General features: G+C 47.4%; 1 protein-coding gene across 2 annotated transcripts in view; it reads right to left on the bottom strand.

The window, feature by feature from the left end:
• Positions 1-17,696: 17,696 nt before the first annotated feature.
• LOC113831209 (zinc finger protein 30-like) overlaps positions 17,697-23,694 on the bottom strand; it is a 33,078-nt gene continuing 27,080 nt past the window's right edge. The window contains exon 4 of one of the 2 annotated variants that reach the window (XM_035449277.1): positions 17,697-19,146. In XM_035449277.1, coding sequence (XP_035305168.1) covers positions 17,768-19,146 — 1,379 coding nt within the window. In that variant the 3' untranslated portion in view covers positions 17,697-17,767. The remainder of the gene's footprint in view (positions 19,147-23,694) is intronic. The other variant, XM_027430600.2, reaches the window with a different exon arrangement.

Here is a 23,694-nt window from a genome sequence, read left to right on the forward strand (position 1 = left end):
CCGGGGATTGGATGGCTCAGCCCAGGCTGGCCGCGCCCATCCGGTCGCTGGCTCGGTCTTGGACTACATTTCCCAGAAGACCTCGCGGTCCCTGGACACTCACGGGTCCAAGAAAGATTGAGTCAGGCCAGTTAAACCTGCAAGTGCAATTTGGTTTTACCGCGGATCAAGGAGCTTGCTGCCGAGCCTAATGGCCTGAGTTCGATCCCCGGGGACACACGAGAAGCGACTTCTGCAAGTCGTCCGCTGAACGTCTCATGTGCGCCCACATGCACACGCAAAAATAAGCAATCAGTGTTTGTTTGTTTTTTAAAGGAGTATTGCAGCTAGCTCGGCCCAGTAGGTCACGTCTTCAGTTCCCGCAGTCGGGAAGCGGAGGCAGGAGGAGCGCTACGAATCGAAGGCTAGTCTGGGTTGTCTCTAACAAGCAAGTATTGCCAACAGTCAACCAGGAAAGCACTGGACGAACACAAGTATCAGTAAGAGGGGTTCTCACCAAGGACTCCGTGGGAATGAGGGTTCAGGGGATCCTGATCAAAGTCTGCTCCGGGGAGCCCTTGTCAGTGGGATTTCCTCACGACTCCTATGAAAAACCGAACAATTTGTGCCCATTGTCCAAGCAACATCTGTGAACCCAGACTTCTGCCCACTGAGGTTTCCTGGACTGCAGAGGACGCCCCACCCATCCACCACCCCTCCCTTGTACCTACCTCCCTCTCCTGAGAACTTCCTGAGGAGTGGCAGGGATACTCCTGCTGGGTTTGGGGAGACTTTGATAAGCCTCTTTAGGGATAACGAGTCCCCTTGGTGCCAAGTGTCTGGATGGTCCAGACTGTGTGGAGCATGGAGAGAAACGAGCTGATTCTGGGAGATCACGGAACGCGGAGGACTCTTATCTTGTGTCTGGGTGACAGTGGAGGGACTGTGAAGGTGTCAAGGATTGCTTGATTGGTGGATATGATCCCGTCCTTTGTGTATGAGAGTGGAGTTAGACCCGTCATGTCTTGCATTTTACCAGTTTGAGGTCGCTTGAGTGTGCCTTCCCTGAGCTGGTGTGTTTGTGAGCATTTGGCAAACTTTAGGAGAGTGTAAGGTGCCTCCATTGAGAGATATGACTATTTCCCAGTGTGCCTCTTCTATTTGTGGTGGGGTGTGGGGGGGCAGGGATCTCCCTGTGAGCTCTGCTGTTGTAACTGTGCCTAGGGCCCGGTGTGTGAGAAGGCTTGCATGGGGGGGTGGGTTGTATTTTCGTTTGAGGCACATGTGGCTCTTGCTGTCCTGTGGTGTGAGTGTGATTGATAGGAGAACCAGGTGGATGGCAGCTCTGTGCCTTTTTATTGAAGGGACCAGCTTCCCATTTCAGCAGCCATAACAGCCTAGCATGTGCTTGCCTAACCTTAGCTTGGTCACTGGGAGGTCAGATGCCTGCCTCGTGTCAAGGAACCAATCAGAAGTTAGCTGGTGGCGCTATGCTTTACAGCTCTGGGTGTACTTTATGGAAAAGTTCACAGCAATGACACACGCAGAGCATAGCAATCGCCCTGAGAGGGCCTATGGGCCATAACAACCAGTTGGCCAATCAACACAGGGCAAACCTGGAGGCATACCAATTCTGAGCCTGTGAATACCTCTAGACACTCCCCTTACACTGCCCTATAAGATCTCTATGTCGTGGCTTCACACAGTCTTTCCCAGACATCCCCATGGTGAATGGATGAAAGGCCCAAGCTAACATGGGGTTAGCTCATTAAAACAACTGCAATAAAGCCCCGTGCTATTTGCATCAAGCTTTTTGACTCTGCCTGGTGATTGGGGTCATTGCGGTCCTGGACCGAGATCCTGGGGGCCTGAGCCTCGGGGGGGAGGGGTCTTTCAGAATTTCAAGCCATAGGAGACTTGGGACAGATTCTGTCCTGAACCAGTCACCCCATTTTACTTGGATTTATAGGAAGCCCCTAGACTTCTCTGATTTCTTTTTGTATGTGACGGGTGTTATGGATGCTAGGACAAAATGATCTCTAAAATGCTGGACCCACAAGAACCTGGTGTGTCCTGACTCATTTTTCATTCCCCGGCTCTGTGCTGTTTACAGAAACAACTCCAGAGAGGAACAAAGAATAGCAACTCGGGGTAGCTTGTGATTTCCTGACACACATTTACCTTTGTCAAGACATGGCTCCTCTTCCTACTCTTAAAAATTCTGACCCATCCAGTAACCGAATTCCTGTAGTTTACCATCTGAGAAACTGGAGGCTCCAAACTGGAGCCCATACTCACATTCTCAACTTTCCATTATTAATTTGCCAGGTGTTCTTTTCTTTTTTTAATTTATTTATTCTTACCCTGTGTGTATGCTATGTTGAGTGTTTATCTAATTATTCCTTATCAATAAAAACTCAGGAGTCAGATATCAGAGTAAGAACCTGAATGATCAGAGAAGCATTGGAAAAGAGACCAGTGATCTCCTCTCCCTCTCATCCTCCACCAAAAGGGTCAAGACTCTCTCCAAGTCCTGCCCTACAATTTTCTGTGTCTCTCTGGCTGTGCTCGGTCCTCAAAACCTCTGTGGCGAAATTTGGTCAGCTAGTGGCTAGTTCCACCCTCTGATTCAAAGCAAACTTTATTGGTAGACTCAGGAGCATCAGGATGTGATCAAATTATCCCACGATAGAGTATTCGGCCTGAACGTATACATGTGTACTGTGTGTGTGTCTAGCGTCCTCAGAGGCCAGAAGTGGACTCCTGATCCCTGGGAACTTCAATTACAGATGGTTGTGAGCCACCATGTGGGTGCTAGGAACTGAACCCAGGTCCTCTGCAAGAGCAGCTGGTGCTCTTAGCCACTGAGCCGTCTCTCCAGGTCTGGATCTTCTTCTTCTCCTATTCCTCCTCCTCCTCCTTCATCTTCTTCTTCTGCTAATTCTTCGGTTTTTTGAGACAGAGTTTGTCTGTGTAGCCTTGGCTGCCCTGGAACTAACTCTGTAGATCAGGCTGGCCTTGAACTCAGAGATCTGCCTGCCTCTGCCTCTCCAGTGCTGGGACTAAAGGAGTGCACCGCCATCGCTTCCTGGTTCTGGATCTTCTTTTTACCTTGTGGTTTTGTTTTGTTTTGTGTAGGCCAGGTGTGGTGGGTGGAAGGTAATGAAGAACTAGAAGAATCTTCCCATGATTTAAAAACACACTTAAAACAACAACAACACAAACAGAGCATTGTGTAGCTCAGGCTGGTCTAAGTTCACTATGTAACCAAGGATGACCTTGAATCTCTGATCCACCTGCCTCGACATCTCAAATGCTAGGACTAAGGGCTACGGCACCACACTGGGTTTGCTATTGGGGAGTATATCCAGAGCGACTTTCATGCAAGGTAAGCAAATATTCTGCCAAAACAATCTACATCCTTAGTCCCTCCCAAAGCCAAATTCCATTACAGTCCTAGGAAATTGTAGCGAGTCTTTCTCTGTCCCACCTGTCAGCTCCCAAATCACAACAAGGAGACTTACCATTAATTATGAAAGCCCAGCCAATAGATTGGGCTTGTTTCTAACTAGCTCTTATGCCTTAGATTAACCTGTTTTTATTAATCTATGTGCTGCCATATGGCTCGTGACTGTTACATCTGCTCCTGTACGCCTTACTTGTTCTCTTGTTGTCTCTGCCTCCTCCTTCTTCCCAGCCTTCTGTCCACCCCAAAAATCCTGCCTAACTATTGGCTGTTTAACTTTTTATTAAACCAATCACAATGACACATCTTCACGCAATACAAAGCTATATTCCACAACAGGAAATGCCATGCTAACAGGGAGTCAGGAGTTAACATATCAAGCTTCCCGACTACAGATGGAATTTACCAGCTAACTCTTGATGCCACAGCCCCTAGCCACTGTAGCAGGTGTGCCGTTCCACCATGCCACCACCCCAGCCTAGTTCATGGGTTCTGTACAGAATGATGTTGGTTTGTGCCAGCATTGGTGAGTTAGCTTCTTTTTCTGGTTATCAGAATCATCTTATGGCTGTCTTAGTCAGTGTTCTATTGCTGTAAACAGACAACATGAGCAAGGCAACTCTTATAAAGAAAAGCATTTAATGGGGGCTTGCTTACAGTTTCAGACGTTTAGTCCATTGTCATCATGGGGGAGAGCATAAAGGCAAGCAGGAAGACATGGTAGCTGAGAGTTCTCCATCCCGATCTGCAGGCAGCAGAAGGTGAAAGACCCCTGCCCCTTAGCTCTTAAGTTTGCCTCTTCCTCCGGTCGGCAGCTGATGGGGCGCGCGGCGGATGCCTCACTCCTGTGCCTCCCCGATCTCCACCCCTGCCGCCGCACGTCCGGCCGCCAGTTCCCTCCAAAGCTGGTCCACCCCGTCGGGGCCCCCATGCCCCCTGCCCGCCCGCCTGGCACCGCGCCCCGGGGCTGGGGCCGAGCAAGGAGCCCTCGAGGAGGCCCGAGGGCGAGCACCAGGTGGGCCGGCCCGAGGGCGAGCACCAGGTGGGCCGGCCTGGGGCCCTGCCCCCGAGCCCCCGCCCGATGGGGAACACTCGGTCTCCGCCCCCAAGGTCAGCCATCTGGACGCGGAGGGGGGAATTGAGTCTGTTGTACCAGACACCAGACCTTGAGAATATGCTGGTCTGGAATGGCTCTGTGCCTCATTTGAACCATCCAATAGAAATGACTCTGTACTTTGCCTCATTTGAATGACTCTGTATTTCACCTCATTTGAATGACTCTGTACTTTGCCTCATTTGAATAACCCTGAGTAGCGCCTCATTTACATTGACCAATGGGAATAGCTCTGTACTGCGCCTCATTTGAATTATCCAATAGAATCCCTGCTTCTCGCTTGCGCTTTTTGCTATATAAGGACCCCTCTCCCTTGGCTCGGCGCGCTTGGCCTCACAGAAGCTAAGTCGCCCCGGGTACCCGTGTATCCAATAAAGCCTCTTGCTATTTGCATCCAAGCTCGTGGTCTCGCAGATTCTTGGGTACGGGTCTCCTTCTACGAAAGTACCTCTTCGGGGGTCTTTCAAAGGGAGACACTGGACCTGGCTTGAGCTTTTTTGGGGGGTCAGTGACACATTTCCTCCAAGGCCACACCTATTCCAACAAGGCCACAGCTCCTAATCCATCTCAGTAGTGCCAATTCCTGATGAGACTATGGGGCCATTCTCATTCAGATTATCACATTGTGCAAGAATGGTGGCACACACCTTTAATCCCAGCACCCAGGAGGCAGAGGCAAGTGGATTTCTATGAATTTGAGGTCAGCCTGGTCCGCAGTGTGAGTTCCAATCAGGGATACATAGAGAGAACCTGCCTGCTCCTAAAACACAAAGAAGAAAAGAAAAGAGAAAAACAATTCTAAGATACATTAAAAAATAACTTTTTAAAATGATGAACCTCTTGTGTCCCTCGCTACCGTCTCGCCAGCAAGAACGACGCAGCACATTCAAGATCCTTCTGCAGTAAAGCTTTAATGCATCTTGAGAGGGAGAGCATAAGCTTACAGAGCGGAGACCCCGAACTCCCAAAAACCCATCCCTTATATAGGCTGGCAACTGCCGCCTCGGACGTGTCACCCCCTGACTGGCTGCAGCTCATCGGACCATATGACGCCACAGGAGAGGCAGAGACCAAGGGATGGAAAGTTACCCAGCGCCTGCGCACTAACTTGTTTACCATTCGGTGTCTGCCAGATGCAGGCGCCATCTTGTAATGGAGAATGCAGGGACGGCTCCCTACATCTCCCCCTTTATTATTAATTAATGATAAGGCTTCATATTTTTACAAGTAAATAGGACACCCATATGTTGAGGGATAGAGGCAGAGGTTGTACCTCCCAAATCACACAATAAGACTATGTACGAGAGTCGCCACTAGGCTGTTAGCTTGACCCGAAGCGCTCTTGACCTGTCCTCTGCCATTTTTCTGGGAAAGGGAGACTAGGGCAGGCAACCCTTATGCAGGACAACATGCCTCCCAGAGAAGCCTGCATACTGGGCAACTCTCTGTGCGATGCTTTGCTCGGCATCCCTCATGGGCTGCTCAAGCCAGACACTCTACCCTGTGCAATGAGCCTAGGCTCCGGGTGTGCAAGAGCTGTCTGGCCGGCGGCCTATTGCTTAAGCATCGTTAAACCAAATATCAGTGGAAGCCCCTTGTTCCAAACCTACAAACGCTTGGGCGATAACCACCTTGTCTCTCTTAGTTTGAGCCCTGAGCCTACAGACCAGCCAGAGAAGCAACACCAATCCACAGCAAACGGCTGCACCAAACAATCCCACCCCCACGCATTCCTTAAAGTAGGAGACAGCTGATGCAATCCATGATGACAGTCCCTCCGTCAAGGACAGGTCAAGGCGCGTGGAGTTAATCTGGATAATAGTGGCTCTCAACTCCCAAAGCGTTTGCTCAAAATCGGAGGTCCAATTCTGTAACATGAACTGAGAAAGGCTTTTAGACAAATTAGCTGCTTTGGTAAAATTCTCATATTGAATGGAGGTGACACATAGGCCGGGGAGCTTCTGCTCGCAGCCTAGTTGGGCCATCTGCCATAAAATATCCAATTGTTTCTGTACGAGGTCAATACGCTGGTTTACCGGCATCAGGCCTCCCTGTATCTGAGTGTTTGCAGAGGCCTGTCTGTCCAAAGCCTTGAAAACAGTGGCCGACAATCCATTAATGGTCTGTGCAGTTTGCACGGAGGTTGACAACGCAAGGGCAGAGGCTGTAACCGATGCAGCGACCGCGGTGGTAGCCACAACGGCAACAATGATTGTAGAGACCCCAAAATCTCTTTTTTCTCTAAAAAGTGTCATACTGCTAGGTGTTTCCACCGGGACGGGTACAAAGCGTGGCATGCGGGTTACTACAGCTAAGGGGAATTTATCAGCATCCCAGCACAGGGTATAATAACAGCCCCCGGACTTGCAATCTAGACCGAGCTCAGTATTGTTAATATTAATATTGCTCACAATCCAAATAAAAGGAGGCCAGACACATACTGGTGTGGCATCATAGTCTATATGTTTGAAGGATTGATACTTTATATCAGAGGCAGTCCAACTAAATGACCCAGAACTTTGGCCTGACTGGAGGCTGCTCCCCAAAGACCCTTTACAATCAAACTCCAACTGTCCTTTCTCATTTTTGCCTCCTTTTAACATTGCCATAGGCGTAAGATCAGTGCAGCTTCCATTAATGCCATAGAGCAGCCATTGGTCAAAAGGGTTAAGGTTGGAACGCATGGGGTCTAAGGATGTGAAATTAATTCCCATGCCCATATTGGGAGAAAATGGGAACAAACCCTCGACGGCCCAGCCAGAGCCCCTGGACTGGCATCCAGTCCATGGTAAAATCAATTCTTCAGTTTGCTCCCCTCTAAAGAAGGGGGCTAATTTTGGCTGTCGAGGAGGAGCAATAGAGGTGTTTACAACTGGAAAACGTGGCCACCACCCATAAATTACAGAGGCATTAGTCACAACCTTACCTCCATCTCCCCAGGCGGCCTTATGATAACCTTTACCACAACGTGTGCAAAGGCTTGGTGGGTCCCTCTCCCTTTCTGACATTTTACAATCTTTTCTTAAGTGTCCTGCTTTTCCACACCTAAAGCAAGTTCTTTCGTCAGGCCCCTTAAGGGAGGCGCTTCTGAGACTGTAGGATGGCAGCAGCTAACCCTGTATTAGTAAGGGGTCCTCCAAGTTCTCTGCAGACCCTAAGCCAATCTTGTAATCCTTTGTTTTTTCTTGGGGCTATAGCTGCGCGACATTCTTGGGTGGCCTGTTCAAAAACTAGCTGTTCAATTAGAGGTGCGGCCTGTTCAGGATCGCCAAAGATCCGTCCCGCTGCCTCTGTCATCCTTGCTACAAAATCAGAGAAAGGGTTCCTTGAATGATTTTAGTAAGCTGATTATTAGTCCCTCCTTTCTTGGAGAGTGCCTTCCAGGCCCTAATGGCCGAACTGGCGATTTGTTGATAGGCGCCCCAATGGTAGTTTATCTGATCAGCTGTAAAATGACCCTGGCCTGTTAGCAGGTCGAATGTCCATTGTTGCTGTTCAGGAGTCAAGGCTGTCGCGTTAGCTCTGGCCTGCTCTTGGGCGGCCTCATGCCAGAGTGCTTTCCACTCCATGTATTGGCCCATGCTGACAAGCGCAGCTTTTGCGACCATCTGCCAGTCAGATGGCGTCAAGGCATTTAGGGCAAGTCTATCCAATTGTGCAAGAGTAAAGTTGGCTGTGACTCCATATTTCCTAACTGATTCTGCCAATTCTTTTATCTGATTATACTCCACGGGTGCATGCATACGCTCTCCCTCAATGCCCTCAAAGACGGGAAAAGCGAGGCACAGCTTTCTTTTTACCTTTTCTGGAAGAAAGGAATAAGACTTCGGGCGCGTCTTATAGGGAGGGGGCACCGAAGGAACAACCTGCGAGAAGGCTGTTTGAAGCTGCCGTTTTCGAGGTTCCTTACTGTTCTGTATATGGTCATCCGGATGGTATCTTTCTTCCTCATATCTGGCAGCTTCCTCATCTAGCTCGGCCTCTTCATCAGTATCTAAGACCTCATCTTTTGAGCTTTCAGAATCATCAGAGCTATCGAGATTTAAGGCTTCAAGCTCATGTACCGGGTATAAGCCAGCTCCTCCCTTTGATTTAACAGCAGGGGTGGATCCCTAGGATCTGACAAACACACTCCCTTGTCATTAGACATACCAGGAGTGCCTTTTTCCTTTTTTGGGACGGGTTTTTTCTTGCGCGTGCCCAACCTCTCACTACGTTCGGTTTCTGACATGCTATCCTGGACCTCTTCAAGGGTGCTCTGCCCTTCCGCCACGGCAGCCCTACAGGCTTCATCTTCGAGGCAGTTCTTAACAAGCACCCAAGCGAGAAAGATCAAGATGGCTCCGAGGACAACAACAAAAGCCTCGACACTACCTTCCCAAGGTGGCGACAATCCCAAGCCAAAGTCCAGAAAAGACATACCTCTCCGAACGTACCTGCCTGCAGTTCTGAATCCTCCTTGTAGCCAAGGGGTCTCCGATGGTGCTGACGATGTCAACAAGTTCCCGGGTTTTGGCACCAGTTGTTCTGCGCTACCGTCTCGCCAGCAAGAACGACGCGGCACACTCAGGATCCTTCTGCTGTAAAGCTTTAATGCATCTTGAGAGGGAGAGCATAAGCTTACAGAGCGGAGACCCCGAACTCCCAAAAACCCATCCCTTATATAGGCTGGCAACCGCCACCTCAGACGTGTCACCCCCTGACTGGCTGCAGCTCATCGGACCATATGACGCCACGGGAGAGGCAGAGACCAAGGGATGGAAAGTTACCCAGCGCCTGCGCACTAACTTGTTTACCATTCGGTGCCTGCCGGATGCAGGCGCCATCTTGTAATGGAGAATGCAGGGACGGCTCCCTACACTCTTGGGTCTGGAGAGATGGTTCAGCAGTTACTGTAGGGCCCAGGGCAGTTTGGTACACACCTGCCATGACAGGCTCAATAGACACCAACCAGAAAGTAGGCCTGAGTTTCAGTTTACCCCAAGGCAACACCTGCTTCCAGAAAAGTCCACAAACTGGGACCACAAAGAAACCACCCGGGGGGGGGGGGCTGGAGAGATGGCTCAGAGGTTAAGAGCACTGGCTGCTCTTCCAGAGGTCCTGAGTTCAACTCCCAGCAACCACATGGTGGCTCACAGCCATCCTTTATGAGATCTGGTGCCCTCTTCTGGTGTGCAGAAGTACATGGAATCAGAATGTTGTATACATAATAAATAAATAAAATCTTTAAAAAAAAAAGACACCACCCAGGAACAGACCAATCAGCATCCAAGGGGAAAGTACCTAATGTTCCATAGGAAATACCTAACGTTCCAACCATTATAGATAGGATCACCAGATGTCCCTTAGCCAAGAACACACCCATTCTCTTTCAACAAGACACCCCTGGACAAAAGCCAGCCAATCAGGTTCCCTGAACCTTAGAAATCCCTTACCCAACCTTTGCTATAATAAAAAACCCACCTCAAGTGAGCTTAAGGCTCCCTGATCATGCCAAGGTGAAGGATACACAGAGGGTCCAAGTTTGAACTTGAATAAAGGCTCTTTACTTTTACATACAGGATTCAGTCTCCTTGTTGGTTTTTGGGGGACTTGGCAATCTGGGAATAGCATTTGGGGGCTCGTCTGGGATCCCCCAAGCACACCAGGACTACCAACCATAGAGTCTTCAGCCTCAGCTGCTCGGTAAGTTTTCTTTGTTTCATTTCATGTCATTCTGTTTGTAAGTGGACCTAGAATCTGTACCAGAATCTGTAAGAGCCTGTAGATGAGCAGAAGGATCACTGGTGAAGTACCTGGGGAGATGCTCCCACTGCCCTTCTGTATTTGGGTCCCAGGGCCCTTCTGTATACTATCTTCTGTATACTATCTTTTTTATCATCATCTTTCTGACTTACAAGACTGACATTGATGATATGGATCAGACTCAAATCACAACTCCTTTGACTTTCACTTTGACATTGGATCACTTTCAGGACTTGAGAGATAGGGCCATAAGCACAGAGTTTGAGACTAAAAGGGGGTATATTTTTCTGGAAGGGATGAGACAAACAACCTCTACCTGCCCTGAGCATTTCATTGAAAAGAGGCAGCCTCCCTCTGTTGCTCTCGGTCTGTAGCACACTGGTAACACAGGTGGGCAGGGCCTGGCTCGGGGATTGGTTAGTTTAGTTGGTCAGGGGGCAGAGTTGGCTCTGGTTTTAGGGGCAAACTTTGTTTCTTTCACTGGCACTTTTTAGCTTTTTGACTGTATTTCCAGGGCTAAGGTGTATTTCTTTTAGTGGCTCTGGTTCTAGGGCCAAAGTTAGTTTCTTTGGCTCTGGTTTCAGAGTCAGGAAATGTTTCTTTGGTTCTGGGTTTGGAGCTAAAGTGTTTCTTTCACTGGCTTTGGGTTCAGGTCAGGGTGCTAGATCTTATGCTCAGGGATTGGTTGGTTTCTTTGGCTGGCCCTTTTACCCTACATCATGCCATCAAGGCTCTCCTCTGAGGAACCCCAGAATGCTAGCTGTTTAATGACTGTGTGACCCAGTACCAGGCTATACTCCTGAACCACCCTCAAGTCTGGTTTGAGAATCTCACTACCACCAATCCTGCTACCCTCTTGCCTGGTGACAACTAAGAGGTGCTCATCCATGACTGTCATGAGATGAAAGATGAAACCAGACATGTGGGAACCACAGTAGTTACTTTAACCTAAATGATTTGGGCCCAAACCAGGTACCTCAACCCAGAGAGCAGAACTGATTGGTCTGACCCCAGCTTTCAGCTTTTAGTACTGGGCATGCCCACAGTACTATAGAGAAAGAGGCCTTCTCGCTGCTGGGGAAAAGACATTGGAAAAATCTTGGCCTTTCTAGAAGCTATTTGGCTTCCCCTACAAATTGCTGTCCTCCACTACAGGGCTGCAAACCTCGCTGTCGACAAATGGCCCTAAGACCAGCAGGGTCTATTGACACTCTGATGACATTGCTTGACCTCATACTTCCTGAGGGTAAAGAAGAAATGGACATCTCAAACCCAGAGGTTGATGGAAGACACCAGAGGGAAAGATCATTTGCCCAGAAACAACTGGCAGGAATCTAGTTACTGACCTTAATCAGGATCCTCACTGGGGTCAACAAAGATTTCTGAGTTGCTGAGACAAATGTATGCTATACCTAGACAAGACAGCTTAGCACAGGATATCTCAGCCAGATCCCAAGTTTGTGCTCAAATGAATCCAAAACAGAGAGCCTTTACCCAGGAAGGGGGTCCAAATGAGAAACCAACACCCCTCCCCCCAGTGAACTCTGGGAAACTGACTTCACTAAGATCTGGCCTGCTGTGGGAGGATGAAAGCACTTGCTAATTTTTATAAATACCTTTTCTGAGTGGGTAAAAAAGTTCCCCACCTGGAATAGGACTGTTCAAATAATAACTTAAAACACTCCTCCAGGAATTGGTTCCCTGATTTGGCCTCCCACTAGCAATGGGGTTCAACAATGGCCCAGCTTTCATAGCCAAAGCCCCTCAAATAATAGCCAATGATTTAGACATAGATCTAAAAATTCATTGTGCATCTAGACCCTAGACCTTCTGGGCAGGTAGAAAGAATGAACAGAACATCAAAAGAAACTCTATCAAAATTTTCACTGCACCACATTTAGGGATGGGTTTATCTCCTATGAGATTATGTGTGGAAGACTTCTTGTAACAAGTCTTTTTCTGTCCCACCAGCCAGCTCCCAAATAATGACACAGAGGCTTATTATTAATTATGAAAGTTCTGGCTTGACTTAGGCTTGTCACACTAGCTTTTAAATTAACCCATGTGTTTATTAATAAGCATTCTACCACTTGGCTTTTGCCTCTCTCCCATTCTGTGTGTCCATCTCATTCTGTGTCTCCATGGCATCTCTGTTTCTCCATAAGGGCTGGGTGTTCATTGGACTATCTGGGAGACCCAGCCAACCTCTGAGTCTACCACCAGTTTCCCCTTATTTGAGTCTGCTGATACTCTCTGGGTCAGGCAGGTAGCCAAAAGGACAATGAACCTAACCTGGAAAGGACCCTACATGATGATCCTCTTTATTCCCACAGCTGTAAAAGTAACTGGACTTACACCATGGATCTAACACACCCAGGTCAAGAAAGTGGAAGCCACAGATGACAGTGACAAATGGACTCTTCCCAGACTATGGGCCCATCTGGCTCCAGGCCATTCCACTCTCTGCATCTCTACTTCCTCCTGAGACTTATGTTTGGTATGAGTGCATGCTCCAACTCTTACAGCCCTCAGGACAGGACCTGGCAACTGAGGAAGACAGATACACAGGGAAGACCAGCAATCCACAGTCTCTCTTGGCCTTTGCTCACTGATACCCACTTTAAATGTCTGGTTGTACTGGGGAAAGAAAGGATGTGGGAGTGAGATTCCTATCCTTTTGAGATAGGAATACAGAGTTTACAATTTTACACATGCCCAGCAGCTGGACCCCTAGTTGCCAGGAACAAGAGAGTTTCCATTGCAAAAGCTGCAGTTGTGAAGCAGAGGCTTCCTAAAAACACACAGATGAATACATAAAAAAGAAAGCCCTCTCTCAAGAAATAAGAAAATAGCCAGACGTTGGTGGTGCACGCCTTTTATGCCAGCACTCGGGAGGCAGAGGCAGGTGGATCTCTGTGAGTTCAAGGCTATCTGGTCTACAAGAGCTAGTTCTGAGACAGCCTCCAAAGCCAGAGAGAAACCCTGTCTCAAAAAAAGAAAGAAAGAAGAAAATATTATCCAATAGCCATAAAATAAAAAGTTCTGGAAACTCCATAAGGAAGATTCTGGCCTTTGGAAAACAGAGAAAACCTGGAGAATCAGATTCTGGGTCACAGGAAGGGACCCTGGGGATAGAGTTAGTCATTCCAAAAATCAGCCAGGATTGCTGGTCATGCTTAGACATCCCAACCCATTGACTGACAAAACTCACTGTAATTTGAGGGACAGCTCAAATTAATGTTGGAGAGCTTACAACAGACAGGATCTCTATTGCTTTTCTACTGCATGTGCCAAGCGTGAGAGCTTCCAGGAATTCTCTTGTCTCTGCCTCACCTCTGCACTCCTGAAGCACCAGGATTACTGGCACATTCGCTGTTGCCTGGCTATTACATGGTCCTAGTGATCCAACTCAGGGCCTCACACTTGCACAGCAAGGCCTTCGGTCACCATGGAGCCATTTCCTCAGTCCTTGACTACAACTTCAGTGATTTCTTTTAACTGTGGGTTTGCAATGCCTGTGTGTAGATGTGGGTATGTGCACTGCATAGCAAAGGCCAGAGGGCAGCTTTGGGGATCAGTTCTCTCCTTCTACCTCTATGGGGGTTCACGTTGTCAGACATACTAGAAAAGTGCTGTTGTCTGCTGAACCATCTTACTGGACCTTCAGTGAATATTCAAGGACATTGATGCAGAGCAAACTTCAGCTTTGTTCAGGATTATTAGTGAAGCTGGCTTTACATTGCAGCACTCCATGCATCTTCCAGAACAATGGCTGTACTGTAAGAGACTCAAAAAATTTGCTATAAAGATACGAGAACAGCCGGGCGGTGGTGGCGCACGCCTTTAATCCCAGCACTCAGGAGGCAGAGGCAGGTGGATCTCTGTGAGTTTGAGACCAGTCAGGTCTACAAGAGCTAGTTCCAGGTCAGCCTCCAAAGCCACAGAGAAACCGTGTCTCGAAAAACCAAAAAGAAAAAAAAAATAGGAGAATAAAATTTAAGATGGGAACACTGAAACTGAAGTGCTAATATGAACTCATGGTCATTTCCTAAGGTAAAAACTTTTAGTTGCACAGCATATGTACACAGAGGTGAAGGGCCTGTGTACAGTGTGAATTCTCACACACTGACGACATCTCTCATCAGCATCCAAACCAAGTGACCAGACTCTGCTGTCCTGAGAACCTTCATACTGCTTCTGTCACTACCACTCCTGGGCAGTACACCCCTCCCTACCCACTAACCTGCCTTCCAACTACATAGACAAGGTATTGATTTTTATACTTGCTATACCAGGAGTCATAGACTATGGTTGTTTGGTTTTTATGACAGGGTCTGTAGCCTAGTGGTGGTGGTGGCGGCAGCGGCGGCGGCACACACCTTTAATCCCAGCACTCAGGAGGCAGAGGCAGGCGAATCTCTGTGAGTTTGAAGCCAGCCTGGTCTACAGAGCGAGTGCCAGGATAGCCAAGGCTACACAGAGAAACCATGTTTTGAAAAACAAAAACAAAAACAAACAAACAAACAAAAAACCTAAAGACAAGAGTCTCATGTAGCCCAGGCTGGCCTTGAGCTTGCTCTGTGGCTAAGCCTGGCGTTGACCTCCGGACTCTCCTGCCTCTACCTCTCAAATTCTATGATTTTAGGTGTATGCCACTGAGCCACATACGCAGTGCTGGGGATCAAACTGGGGACTTCCTGCATGCTAGATGAGCACCCTACCAACTGAGCTACAAGTCCAACCCAGGATGACATCTTTTATGTCTCATTATTTGGCTCAGAATTATGCTTTGGGGCTATATTTGTATTGTTGCCCAGACATAGGTTGTTCCTTAGGGTTCAAACTTCTAATTGCTTCAGAAAAGCATCAGGCCAATAAGGCAGACTCTGGAACCAGTTGCCACACCCCAGGAATGGACCTATGTGTGACGGTATAAGGGCTAAACTGCCGGCTACTTTAGCCTCCTATTTCACTTGTAGCAGTAGTTACTAATTGCTAACATCCTACACACTCATGGGCACTGAGTGACAAAATGCACTTGAGATAATAGTGAAGCAATTAAATAAATCTGAATTATTTCACTGTATTGATAGGATTTTAGTTTCATTTTCTAATGAAGGTACTAATTTTAATACATTGTACTTAAAATTCTCATTGAAATATAGTAACCCCCCCTTAAAATGCACCGCCTAGTAGCCAAGTTTGGAGGTGCATGGCCGTAATCTCAGCACTAAGGAGGCTGAGGCAGAAGAAGTATAGTGAGTTTGAAGCAGGCCAGTGAGATCCTATCTCTGAGAGGTGGAGGAGAGAGAGAGAGAGAGAGAGAGAGAGAGAGAGAGAGAGAGAGAGACAGAGACAGAGACAGAGACAGAGAGACAGAGAGACAGAGAGACAGAGACAGAGAGAGAGGCACCAACAATGTTTCCTAGAAATTTATCTCAAATATTATCAAATTTCAGATTTTATTTGAGAAATTTTGGATTATCATACCTTGAAGACCCCAGTATGTAAATGGACTAGTTGGGAATAAAGACACTTGAATTTGGTTCTATTTTATGTTTACAGAAGAAAGATCAGTTGTGTGATGCAGTGTAGAACAACAGCTCACGAGAGTGGTCACAGGAGAATCATTGTGTTTGACATCAACACCCATAAAAAAGTCTTTATTACTTTTAAGAAAGTAATTTTAAAATGTTCATAAGCTTGCAAACACAACTCACTTCATTCTTAAATATGCAGAAAGCTTTAAAAACACGACCTAGGCAAGATTATACTTATCAATTTCTAGTTAGTGGTGGTGGTCTCACTTTGTAGCCCTGGCTGGCCAGGAACTTGCTGTGTAGGCTAGGTCGGCTTGAATTCAGATCCGCCTGCCTCTGCTTCCCAGGATGGAGTTTTTTGGGTGTACATGTCTGTGTGCATGTGTCTGCACTGGAGGCCAGAGGCTGACTTGACATTAGCTGCCTACCTTACTTTTTGAGCGGGATCTTTCACTAACCTTCAATCAGCTAGACTGGCTAGCAAGTAAACCCCAGGGATCCTTCCATCTCTCCACAGCCTCAGCACTGACATCTCAGTATGCTTGCCTCATCCCTGAGTTCAGCCAGAGCAGCTAGGAACTCAGACTTCAAAGTCTTGTATTTTAAACTAAATCTTGTTTTAATTTGGAGAGGCCACAATACCTGGACTTTAAGTGCTTAGCATGCTGCTAGCCACACTGCGTTAAATCATGTGTCTTGTCCATGAGTTTGCATATGTAGTTCAGGTGACTGTTGTCCCAGGCAGACTTTTTGTCTTGCTTCATGTTTGCTCAACTCATGATCTAGAATTCCCAGTGCATCTGACCTATGTCTTTCCAGTCTTTTTCAATATTCAAAATGCACTGCCTCTTTTTTTTAATGCCACTTTGCTGGTTGGACACCAAGGGAAAGCATACAAATCTTAGGTTCATTGCTTCTTGTTTGACGAGGTAATCTGTTCTCTTCCTTATTGTCTCTAAATTGGAAGTTAGGGCTGTATGGACTAGAGGTTTGGTGCTTTTAGTCAGGTGTCTTGTTGTAGCTAGTCACACTAGAAGACACAGAATTCTTTATTATTCTACACTGGTTCAGATGCTGCCAGCCTGACTCTTCATTACCAAGTTCAAGCCAGTCTATCACTCAATGGTCTTAATACCTAGAGTAGTGGTTCTCAACCTCCCTAACGCTGTGACTAATACAGTTCCTCATGTTGTAGTGGCTCCAACCACAAAATTGTTTTTTCTACATCACAACTATAATGTTGCTACTGTTATGAATTGTGAATATGTTTTCCGATGCTCTTAGGTGACCCCTGTGAAAGGGCTGTTTGACCCCCCCAAAGGAGTTGTGACACACAGGTTGAGAAACACTGCTCTAGAGTTACTATTAAATGTGCCGCCTGGTTCTGCTGAAACTCTTTAATTAAGAACTGTACCTCGACAGGCATTGGTGGCGCACGCCTTTAATCCCAGCACTCGGGAGGCAGAGGCAGGAGGATCTCGTGCCAGGATAGGCTCCAAAGCTACACAGAGAAACCCTGTCTCAAAGAAAGAGAGAGAGAGAGAGAGAGAGAGAGAGAGAGAGAGAGAGAGAGAGAGAGAGAGAGAACTGTACCTCAACAACTAACAACTTTCGGTAGCTCTGAGACAGCTTATCCAGACAGTTCTTTTTATTTACTAATTTTCAAAATGAGTTGGCGCCCTGGCTATGCCCTTGGGTATGCAGTATAGACACAATACCTTTTATACATCCATACTTCAGTGAAGTTCCGGTCTAGAGAGAACTTCCTAAAATCTAACACTTTCCCCTCTGACTGAAACCTTTCACGCCGTTACCTGCGAGCATGAAGCAAAAAAAAAAAAAAAAAAGGACTAAAACCTTTTTCTTCCAGAATTCTCTAAGCTCCTGAAGGTAGTTGCAATGGAAGGGTTCTTAAAAGGCTCCTTAAGAATTCTTGTGAATTCTCTGGTGGTAGGTGAGGTGTGAGTGCTGTCGGAAGGCCTTCTCACACTCCGTACACTTGTAGGGTTTCTCTCCAGAATGGATTCTCTGGTGCTGAATGAGTGACGAATGGAGCCGGAAGGCTTTCCCACACTCCTTGCAGTCGTAGGGCTTCTCGCCCGTGTGGATGCTCTGGTGCTGGGTGAGCTGCGAGAGCAGTCGGAAAGTCTTCTCACATTCCAGGCATTTGTAGGGCTTCTCACCGACGTGGATGCTCTGGTGCTGAGTCAGCTGCGAGGACAGCCTGAAGGCCTTGCCACAGTCCTGGCAGTCGTAGGGCTTATCCCCAACGTGGATGCCTTGGTGGGAAATGAGCTCCGAGTAACGGCGGAAGAACTTCTGGCACTCCTTACACTCGTAAGGCTTCTCCCCGGTGTGGATCCTCCGGTGGAGCGTCAGATGGTAGCCGCGACTGAAGGTCTTCCCGCAGTCCTTGCAGTCGAAGGGCTTCTCGCCGGTGTGGGTCCTCTGATGGAGGGTGAGCTGCTGCCGCACTCGGAAAGCCTTCCCACACTCGTGACAGCCGTGCGGCTTCTCTCCCGTGTGCCGCTGCCTGTGATGCAGCCGGAGGCCGGTGCTGCACAGGAAGGCCTGGGCGCACTGCTTACACTCGAAGCTCGCCCCGGAGCCGCCGCCGCCGTTGAGCCTCTGATGCCGGGTAAGATGCGCGTACTGGCGGAAGGCTTTCCCGCACTGCTCGCACGCGTAGGGCTTCTCGCCGGTGTGGATCCTCCGGTGGAGGCTAAGCTGGCCCCGCACTCGGAAGGCCTTCCCACACTCTTCACATGCATAGGGCTTCTCGCCAGTGTGGCTTCTCTGATGTCCCCGGAGGTCCGAGCTGCACGGGAAGACCTCGGTGCATTTCTTACATTCATAGAGCCTGTCGGACGCGTGGGTCCTCTGGTGGCGGCTGAGGTGCGCGCACTGTCTGAAGGCTTTCCCACACCGCTCGCACGCGTAAGGTTTCTCACCGGTGTGGATTCGCTGGTGGAAAGTGAGCTGCTGGCGGACCCTGAAAGCCTTCCCGCACTCCCCACACTCGTAGGGCTTCTCTTCGCTATGATTTTTCCGACAGAGACCGACAGATGAGCGTTTTCTGTGCAGAGGTCTTTTTCCAGGGGCGGATTTTGTCCCTTGTCTGAAACACGCCCTGTTTGAACTCTCCTGTTCTTCAGACGTTTTATATCCAAACTCTTTACACAAAAAGGAATCTTCAAGGCCATACCTTTTCATTCTTTCCATTATTTCCCACGGAGATAAATTAATTCCGTAAGTATTCTTTTCTTGAAATAACACTTTACTGCTATATCTGGATTCCAGCTCTGAAAACAAACAAAAGATAAACACGTGACACTCTCCCAATCTGGATGAAATAAACAGATAAAAGTTATTAGAATGGAAACCAAAAACATAACAGAAAACAAGTCTAAACCGGGTGTGATGGCATGTGTCTGATTCCAGCACTCCAGACGCTGAGGAAGACGCTTTGGTTACACATACAGGCCAGTCTGAGCTACATCATAATATTGGCTCAAGACAAGGAAAACAAAACAAGACAAAGCCAACAACCGAATGGGCTAGAACCCCGCCCCCACATCGTGTGATTTGAAAATAAAAAGTGATACAGTGATAAAGAAAAAAATAATGACCAAATGATTAGGATGTAGATCAAAATTTGAGAATCTTTACTTAAAATTTATTTTTAAATGGTAAGTATTTCATATGTGTTAGCTTGCATGAGTTTATGTGCATCACAAATATGCAGGAGCCTCTGGAGCCAGATTTCCCGGAACTGGAGTGGCAGGCCGGTGTGAGCTGCCACGTGGGTTCTACAAAGGACTCAGGTCCTCTGCAAAAGCATTCGGCACTCATACATGCTGAGGCATTTCTCAAGCCCCAGTACTTCTTTTTTTTTTTTAACGACGTCTTTTTAATCAGAATAAAGTACATTTTCCCAAGAATAACATTTCCTGTGTTTACCATATCCAAATCATTCTCCCATTTGCTCCTTATAGCTCTATGACACTCACTGCCTTTAAATTACTAAGAATAGGGACTGGAGAGATGGCTCAGCAGCCGAGGGAATTTGCTGCTCTTGCAGAGGACCTATGTTCTGTTCCCAGTACTCACATGACTCACAACTGTTTCTAACTCCAGTCCTAGGGAACCTAACACCCTCTTCTGGCCTCTACAGGCACTAGGCACACACACACACGGTACAAAGGTATATATGCAGGCAAAATAACCACATAAATGCATACACACAATTATATTTTAAAGAGTTTGATACAATTTTAAGTTCTTGTTTGTTTTGTTTTTCTTTGAGACAGGGTTTCATTCATGTTCGCTAGGCTGGTCTTGAACTCTGCAGGTTACCAAAGAGGGCCTTAAGTTTTCTGATCTTCCTGCCTCTGTCTCCCCAGTATAGGGTTACAGGTGTATACCACCATACCTGATTTTATGTGATACAGAGGATCTAACCCAGGGCTTCTCGCATAGTAGGGAAACACTCTATTAACTGAATTACATCTCAAGACCAAGAGTTCAATAATTTTTTGTTTGTTTGTTTTTCGAGACAGGGTTTCTCTGTGTAGCTTTAGAGCCTGTCCTGGCACTCACTCTGGAGACCAGGCTGGCCTCGAACTCACAGAGATCTGCCTGCCTCTGCCTCCCGAGTGCTGGGATTAAAGGCGTGCGCCACCAACACCCGGCGAAAAAGGGTATTTTTAAAAGGAATTCATATCATATAGCAACATTATCTGTAACATGCCCAAACTGGAAGCCCTCATCAAGAAGAATACAGCTAAGTGAATGATATCATAAGAACACTGAGACTGGACATTCCACAACTACATGCACACCAGTAAGTAAACAAAGGCAAATGCGCGCACGCGCACGCGCACACACACACACACAATTGAAAATAAAAAGGGGTATGGGGTGATGGTGCACACCTTTAATTCCAGCACTCAGGAGACAGAGGCAGGTGGATCTCAGTGAGTTCAGGGACAACATAGTCTATCTAGTGAGCTCCAACCAGGCTACATAGTGAGACCTAGTCTTCAAAATAATAATAATAATTCGGCATTGTGAACAGTCTCAAGCAGGAGACTCCTGTAGATAAACAGTCAGGTTCTGTTACAAGGAGTTGGCATTATTTGTTCCCAGATTTGACTACTCAAATTCATATTCCTGCAAGCAACTGAAGCTATTCACGCTTCTGTGAAATTCAGGTTGAATGTTCTGGAAGCATTAGTTACAAGTGCACATTGCATTGCTGGAGAAGTAAGCACAGTTAAGAAGGCATTAAAGATGATGGGAGACAGGCCATTGGGGATTCTGCAGCCGGGGCTGTGGTAGAGCGTCTGGATGGCATGTGTGAGGCCCTGGCTTCCACCCCAGCACCACCACAACCAGCACAAACATATAAAAGCAAAACTGCCTTATGGATGAAGCAGTTGAGTGGATTGAAACTCAAGGAATCCCATCTTCAGCCAACCAGAGACTTCAGATTGCTTCTATTTCCGAGATCATTCTGCCTAAAATAACTTCACTCTCATACCTAAACCTCTTCCAATCTTCCATATCATTACCCTATTCATTCTTCTTTTAATACTTAGGAGGTTATTTTTTTCCAAAGTCTCACCATGTAACACTGCATAGCCCTGGCACTTTTTCCAGACAAAGTCTCACTATGTAGCCCTGGCTAACCTGGAAATTGCTATTAGACCAGGTTGGCCTTGAATTCCCAGAGATCCACCTGCCTCCTAAGAGCTGAGACTAAAGAAGTAAACTACCATACCTAGTCATTTCAGGACATTAATAAATCATTTATGTTTTGTTTTATATGGTTGTGTGGTTCGGGTGATCAAGGCCATGGCTAAGTAGACGCTCAACCACTGAGCTATACCCCTAACATAAGCATATACTTGTTTAGTTTTCAGCGTCTTACATTCATCTTGCCTGCAGGTATGTCTGTGTGCCATGTGCATGCAGTGCCCTTGGAGGCCAGGAAAGAGAACTGTGTCCCCTGGAATCGGAGTTACAGATGGCTGTGAGCCACAGTACGGGTGCCGGAAACCCAACCCAGAGCCTGTGTGTTGACTGCCAGTGCTCTTAACAGGGGATCCATCTTTCTAACCTCCCGACCCCCATTTGTTGTATGACTCCATTACAAATATAAATTCCATCAAATGAAAACAATAATGATGTACATGAAAACGGAAATACAAAGTGGGCACAGTGGCACACACCTGTGGTCGCAGGCTGGAGACAATCTGAGACAGGAGGATGAGGAATTCACAGTCAGCCTCATTATATAGCAAGGCCCTATCTCAGAAAAGAAAATGTAGGCTGTTAAGATGGCTCAGCAGAAAAATCAATAACACCAATGACAGTCTATGCTGGAGAGGATGTGGAGAAAGAGGAACACACCTCCATTGCTGGTGGGAATGCAAACTTGTACAACCACTTTGGAAATCAGTATGGCGGTTTCTCAGGAAAATAGGAATCAGTTTACCTCAAGATCCAGCCATTCCTCTCTTGGGCATATACCCAAAGAATACACATTCATACAATAAAGACATATGTTCAGCTATGTTCATAGATGCATTATTTGTAATAGCCGGAACCTAGAAGCAACCTAGATGCCCCTCAACTGAAGAATGGATAGAGAAAATGTGGTACATTTACACAACGGAGTACTTACTCAGTGGAAAAAAAACAATGGAATCTTGAAATTCCAGGCAAAAGGATGGAACTAGAAGAAACCATCCTGACTGAGGTAACCCAATCACAAAAAGACAAATATGGTTTGTACTCACTCATAAATGATTTTTAGACATACAGCAAAGGATTACCAGCCTACAATCCACACTGCCAGAGGAGCTAGGAAACAAGGAGGACCCCAAGAGAAGATTGCATAGTCCCTCAAAGAAGGGGAGGAGGACAAGAACCCCTGAGCAAAGTGGGAGCACGGGGGAGGGGAGAGGAAGGAGGTAGGAAGGGAAGAAGAGGAGGGGGGGAGAACAAGAGCCCTGAGACAGGGGAGGAATAGAGGAGGGCAAGAAAGGAGATGCCTTGATAGAGGGAGACAGTACAGGTTTGGAGAGAGGTCTGGCACAGGGGAAATGTTAGAGGATTCATAGAGATAACCCCAACTAAGAATCTAGGCAGTGGTGGAGAGGATGTCTTTGATGCCCACATTGATGTCTTTCTAGGTTACCATTCCTAGAGCCTTCATCCAGTAGCTGATGGAAGCAGAAACAGGCGCCCACAGCTAAGCACTGAACCATACTCGTGGAATCCAGTTGCGGAGAGGGAAGAGGGGTGAACAAAGGAGCCAAGATGGTGCTAGAGAAACCAGCAGAAACAGTTGATCTGGCCTACTGAGAGCATGGAGACTCTAGTCACAAAGCTGGGGAAACAGCATTGGACGAACCAAGCCCTCTGCATGTGGGTGCCAGCTAGGAGGCCCAGGCAGTCTATGGGATCTCTAACAGTGGAACCAGCGTTTATCCATAGAGTACAAATGGACTTTGGGAGCCCATTCCCTATGGAGGGATACTATTGCAGCCCAGATACAGCAAGGAGGGCCTAGGCCCTCCCCCAAATGATATGACAGAAGGTCCCGTGGAGGGCCTCACTGTCCCTGGGGAGGAGTTGGGGCGGAGTTGTTGGGAGCATGGGAGGGCGAGGGAATGGGGGGATGGATATGTAAATATGAGTGCCTCTAAAACAAAAAAAAAATTTTAAAAAGGTGGCTCAGCAGTTAAGTGCTCTTGGCTGCTTAAGAGGACCAGAGTTCAAGTCACAACACCTACATGGTGATTCATCACCACCTGTAACTCCAGTCTCCAGGGAATCTCATG

This window comes from Cricetulus griseus, chromosome 9 (genome assembly GCF_003668045.3).
Source record: "Cricetulus griseus strain 17A/GY chromosome 9, alternate assembly CriGri-PICRH-1.0, whole genome shotgun sequence".
In the NCBI taxonomy this organism is placed as follows: domain Eukaryota; kingdom Metazoa; phylum Chordata; class Mammalia; order Rodentia; family Cricetidae; genus Cricetulus; species Cricetulus griseus.